This window comes from Onychomys torridus, chromosome 8, assembly GCF_903995425.1.
Source record: "Onychomys torridus chromosome 8, mOncTor1.1, whole genome shotgun sequence".
NCBI lineage: Eukaryota > Metazoa > Chordata > Mammalia > Rodentia > Cricetidae > Onychomys > Onychomys torridus.
This window is the reverse complement of record NC_050450.1, coordinates 63,811,259-63,817,258: the sequence shown is the minus strand read 5'-3', so window position 1 is coordinate 63,817,258 and position 6,000 is coordinate 63,811,259. Positions and strand designations below refer to the sequence as shown.

General features: G+C 52.0%; 1 protein-coding gene across 9 annotated transcripts in view; it reads right to left on the bottom strand.

Moving 5' to 3' along the window:
• Positions 1-384: 384 nt before the first annotated feature.
• Positions 385-6,000, bottom strand: part of Slc43a2 (solute carrier family 43 member 2) — a 42,929-nt gene continuing 37,313 nt past the window's right edge. For all 9 annotated transcript variants that reach the window (XM_036195959.1, XM_036195955.1, XM_036195957.1 and 6 more), the window contains 3 exons: positions 3,529-3,602; positions 2,236-2,359; positions 385-1,829 (listed from right to left, as the gene is read on the bottom strand). In XM_036195959.1, the coding sequence (XP_036051852.1) occupies positions 1,668-1,829; positions 2,236-2,359; positions 3,529-3,602 (360 nt within the window). In that variant the 3' untranslated portion in view covers positions 385-1,667. The remainder of the gene's footprint in view (positions 1,830-2,235; positions 2,360-3,528; positions 3,603-6,000) is intronic.

Genomic DNA, 6,000 nt, shown 5'->3' with positions numbered 1-6,000 from the left:
TGATTCTCCTGGACAACCCTTGGGGTTATGAGTTAACAGGAAACAGTAGAGATGAAGGCTTCTGGGTCAGCCTGTCCAGCTGGAACTGAGGGCAGATGGACGGCCCACACTTCTCCACAGGCCCCATCTCCCTGGACATGTCACTCAGGACAGAGCACCTAGGGGCAACTGGGTTTATCATTAGCAGACCATCTATAGTCTCACTGTGTAGCCCTGGAACTCTCCATGGAGACCAGGCTGGCCTCAAACTCTCTTCCGGCTTCACCCTTCCAAGTGCTGGGATTAAAGTGTGTGCTACTACAGGCTTTTTCTCTCTGGCAGACCCTCTTGTCCTGCCTTTTCCCTCTCAGTCTTAAAACAAGCACATAGAGAGGTCAACTGATGTGAGGGTCATCCATTACCAACAGGAAAGTGGATTTATTGCTTCATAAAAAGAATCCTGATAAAACTTGAGAAAACCATAGCCTTAAAAACTAACCCACCCCTCTTGTCACTCCAAGAGGTCTCAGACAGGATCTCTGGGGGGCTGTCAATGTAAGTGGGTTACTGAGCCAGGCAGGCCAGCTAGGCTTCTCCCACAAACAGCTCCAGTGCCCTGATAAGTCTGCCAGCAGGGGGCACTGTGACCACATGGCCACACACAAGGTCCCCATCATAAAGCAAGGCTGACTCTCCAGTCTTGAATCTGCCTCAGGCCTGGTCTGGACCTTTCTCTCAAAAGCAGGCCCTGGGGCTCCCCTCCTAGCATATATGCACACTTGTACACACACATACACACACAAACACACACCCGATTACTCGCTAGCCCTCTTCCCCACTTAGGCCTGACTGACTCTCCATGCCCATCAGCGGCGGCGGCCTTATTTCCACCCCAGAAAAACAGCTGTGTGTGGGTGGAGGGGTGCCTTTGTGATGTCACCTCGGTTCCCTTCGGGATGCAGGCGGGAACAAGGGTGGCAGTAGAGATGTATTTTCCCCCACTCTGTGGAACATGCCTTGCCCATGGCTCCCGAGGCTTTGTGTAACTATTCTGTCCTCCATCCCTCCCCCAGTCTGTGGCAGGGGGGCTTCTCCACAGGCCTTCAAGGAAAGGGCAGGCCAGGGACTAGTCATGGGGGTGGGGGGGAGTGGTGGGATTACAAAGGGGTTAGCACCAACAACAGGAAGCGGGTCCTTCCTTCCTCAGGCAGCCACAGACTGGCCAGGGGAGGTAAGGGGCCAGGCAAGGGAGTGCAGACGGTGTGGCCTTTGTCCTCAGGTAGGCGTGGTCGGTGGGCATGCAGCACAGGGACAGGTAGTGTGGGGAGAGGATGGCAGACCCCTCTGCTTTGGCAAGAGGCAGAATCCAGATCAGTGAGGGAGAGCCTGCTTGCTGGGGGCCCCCCTTGGCTCCAGGTACAGGTCCCATGGAGATCCAAGACCCCAGAGTCCCTGGGCCAGGCCAGCCTCGTTTCTGGCAGTGGGAGGCTCATCTTTCTTGGACCCTGTCCTGTCCTTCCACACCAGCGCTCCATTGGCAGGGCCAAGGCTTTGTGAGAAGTATGGGCTCCAGTGTGGTGAAGGGCAGCATCCAGGGAGCGCATGGGATCCTCTGGGGCGGGGAGATGGCAGCGGTCAGTCACTGAAGCACAGGCAGGAGGCCACAGCTCAGAGGCGGTGGGTGGGCACTACACGAAAGCCTCCCGGTTGGACGAGCCATTGACCTTAAGGTACAGTTTGCTGTCTTCTCTCCTCTGCTGAAGCTGCCTCTCCAGCTGGCGCCGGTAGCAGATCAGGTAAAGTGGCAGGCAGAAGCCTAGCATGCTCATGACGAGCAGACCCACGTTCACCTGGGAGGGTGGGGAGGGGGCTGGCATAAGGAGCTGTCTTCAACACGGGGGCAGCACCCTCCCACACTTGCGCAGGGTGGAAAAATAAACAGGAAGGTTCAAGAGGTCCTGGGGCTGTTGACCCACATTCCAGCATCTAAGTTCCCCAGTTCTCCACGTGAGTGACACTCAGCAGCCTTCAGAGATTGGGCTGGGCTTGGGACAACTCACAACATCTCCATTAGAATGCTGAAAGCCTGGGATCCACCCCAGAATCAGGTCCAGAGAGGCCATTTTTCTCCTGCCTGGCCACTGTCCCCACTAGGGACCCCTGGACTGGGTTCTGTCCAAAGCTCCCAAACTACCTCTTATCCTTGGGTCCCCCTTTCCCAGGAGCTGAACAGAGAGACACCATGACTCTTCTTACCCACAGAGGGTCTCCTCCAAGAGGACCCATCATGGCCAGAAACAGCGGCTGTTGCAGGAGAGCAAAGAGCGCGCTGACCAGAGACTGGAGTCCTGTGAGGCTACCAAACTGTGTGGAGGGGTACCTGTTGGGGCAATAAGACCCGTCACAGCCAGCACCATTCACAGGCTTCCCAAATCCCTCACCGGCCTGGCTCGGGTATGCTAGTAACTGGGGCTGCACCATCGGTGCCTGTGGGAAGAGGCAGGACCAGCCTCAGGATGGTGGGGTGCCGGCTGGCCCCTGAGGCTTCAGACTCTGGAGAAAAGCCTCTCCCATACTCAGACGTGCCCTCAGCCTGGAGGTGTAGGGCTGAGCAGAGTGGAAAGCACGGTGCCAGCAGAGTTTGAGGCTTGGGAAACGTTCCCAGGAAGCAGGTTGGAGGCTGAGCCTGGCTCTGCTGTACCCCCCTCTAAGGGCATTGCACAATCACAGAAACTCAGCATTACAGCTCTTCCCGACTCCCTCACACCCTGCCAGGGCAGCCACAACTTCCTGCAAGCCTGGGGCAAGGGGACAAGGTGAGGGACAGGAGCACCTGGAATAACCCCTGTAAGAAGCTGCTCAAGGGAGGGAGGAGTCTTGGGCTTAAACTTGGGGAACACAAGGCTCTGCTGCCCCCGAGGTATGAGGGAGGCCCTGGGCAAGTAAGAGCAGCATTCACGGTCACAGACGGAGGATGACAGAACCTGGGTGACAATTTGTGGGCCAAGCCCCGGGCAAGAGGAGCAGCTGTATGGCTTCTTGGAAAAGATATAGATGTCACTGCAGGCAGGCAGGGTTCAAGGAGATCATGCCCTGCAAACGGGCCCTTTGAAGCCCTGGGTGAGGACAGCCCAGCACTTCTGGGACCAGTTATCCATGTCACTGCCCCTACTGAGGACTATTTACACTTCAGTATTTAGCTTCCGGCAGCCAGAACCCAACCCTGGCCCAGTGAGCAGCCAGGGACAGTGCAGGACTTGGCTGACCAGCAACTCCCCCCCCCCTCCAGAGGCCCTAAGGCACTGACCCCAGCTGAGAGACTGACTTCCTGTTAAATGCCATGGCTTGTGGGCACCCAACTGTCTGCCTACGGACTCACCTGCTGTCAGTACGTATGACGGCCTTTACTGACACAGAAACCCTAGTGCTTGTCCCTGACACCAGATGAAACATGCCAGAAAGGTAGGACAGGCCAGCTCAGGGTCTCCATGCCACCAGCAGTTCCCTCGGGTCAGGACCACCACACCACCCAAAGCTTCCAGGACTTACACAGCAGCATATAGGCCTCCTACTGCAGAGTGGATGAATCCTCGCACAATGGTGTGCAGGACGAAGGAGAAGATCTGAGGGAGGGAAGCAGGAAGCGGGTGAGCAGGAGACCCTTCAGGACCCCCTCTGTCCTTTCCTTCTGGAGTTGGCTGCTGCCAGCTCACCATTGCAGGGTGCTTTTTTTTCATGGGCGGGGGGGGGGGGGGGGTTGGTTTTTGAGACGAGGTCTCACTGTGTATCCCTGGCTGGCCTAGGACTCTCCATGTAAACCAGGCTGTTCTGGAACTAACAAAGATCTGCTTGCTGGATCCCTCCACAGTGCTGGGATTAAAGTCATGCACCACCATGCCTGGCCCTTGATAAAACTTTTTGTAACATTAAAAAAAAAAAAAAAAAATTAGTAGTCACAGCCTGTTAACCATAGGCCTGCCTGTGTGTGTGCACATAAATAAAATTAATGTGTATCAGTGTTTAGCCTGAATATATGTACACGTGCTATGTACAGAAGGCGGCACCAGGTCCTTTGAAACTGGAGTTATAGACAGTTGTGAGTCACCATGTGGGTGCTGGGAACCAAACCTAGGCCCCTGTACACTGGGTGCTCTAACCACTGAACCATCTCTCCAGCTCATTTTTTGTAATTAAAAAAAATATTACTAGAGAGATGGCTCAGCAGTCGAGAACACTGCCTGCTCTTCCAGAGGACCTGGTTCAAATCCCAATGCCTACATGGTGGCTCACAACTGTCTGCAACTCCAGTTCTAGGGGACCTAATGCCTTCTGGCCACTGTAGGCACCAGGCGCTGCACTTGGTACACAGACTTATACATGTAGGCAAAACGCTCAGACACACACAAAAAGAAATGTTAAACTTTCTTTCTTTAAAAAATGACATCTAGGGGCTAGAGAGATGGCTCAGAGGTTAAGAACACTGATTGTTCTTCCAGAGGTCCTGAGTTCAATCCCCAGCAACCACATGGTGGCTCACAACCATCAGTAATGAGATCTGGTGCCCTCTTCTGGCCTGCAGGGACACATGCAGGCAGAATATTGTATACATAATAAATAAATCTTTGGGTTGGGGCTTTAGCTCAGTGGTAGAGTGCTTGCCTGGCAAGCACAAGGCCCTGGGTTCGATCCTCAGCTCAAATATATACACACACACACACACACACACACACACACACACACACACACACACATATATGTATATATATACAATATATACGTATATATATACATATATATACATATATACGTATATATATATATGATTCTTTAAAAAAAAAAGACATCTATTTATTTTAGGTGTGCAAATGTCACGGTGTGTGTGGAGGTCAGAGGGCAGCTTTCAGGAGCCAACTCTCTCCTTCCTCTGTGTGGGTCCCAGGATCAAAATCATCAGGCTTGGTGGCCAAAGTCTCTCACAGCTAAGCCACCTTGATGAACCTTGCATGAATTTTGTAGCCAGTTGCTAAACAGTCATTATGAAAAATTATATAAACTGACAACTAGCTGGGGGGGGGGCTGAAGAGATGGCTCAGTAGTTAAGAGCACTGGCTGCTCTTCCAAAGGACCAGGGTTCAATTCCCAGCACCCATATGGCAGCTCACAACTGTCTAATTCCAGTTCCAGAGGAACCAACACCCTCACACAGACACACATGCAGACAAAACACCAATAATAAAAACATTTTTTAAAAATTCAAAAAAAAAAAAAAAGAAAGAAACTAAGCCAGGCACGGTGGTGCACACCTTTGATCCCAGCACTCAGGAGGCAGAGGCAGGCGGATCTCTGAGGCTAGCCTGATCTATAAAAAGAGTTCCAGGACCGCCAAGACAATTACACAGAGAAATCCTGTCTCAAAAAACCAATAAATAATATAAAAATAAGAAGCTAAATTGACTGCCTTAAAACAAAGGCAACCGGGCGGTGGTGGCGCACGCCTTTTATCCTTTTATCCCAGCACTCAGGAGGCAGAGCCAGGGGGATCTCTGATCTGAGTTCAAGGCCAGCCGGTCTACAGAGTTCCAGGACAGGCACCAAAACTGCACAAAGAAACCTTGTCTTATAAAAAAAACAAACAAACAAACAGAAGGCAATGAATGATCAGAGTTTATCAATTCCTAATTCTTTCACCAGAATTACTACTGTTTGTTCTGAAGGTATCTTCCATATATTGTATAATATCAGCCATGGCGAGAGCATGCATGACAGCTTAAGATTCCCTTACCCAACCCTAAGAATCTATATTTATGTGAGGATTTTCCCAGAGGTCTCCCAGAGGCCTGGTGATCCAGGCCCTATCGGCAAGTGGCTGTCTTTCTCTGCCTCATAAATCTCTATCACAGGTTTTGAAAGGCCTCTTCCTGTTAGCAACCTCTGAGAAGGCCTTGTTAGTTAATGATCCCTGAGAGGCACTAGCCTGCCACCATAGGACCAGTCCTGTGTCCGTCCTTTGTTTCATTACAT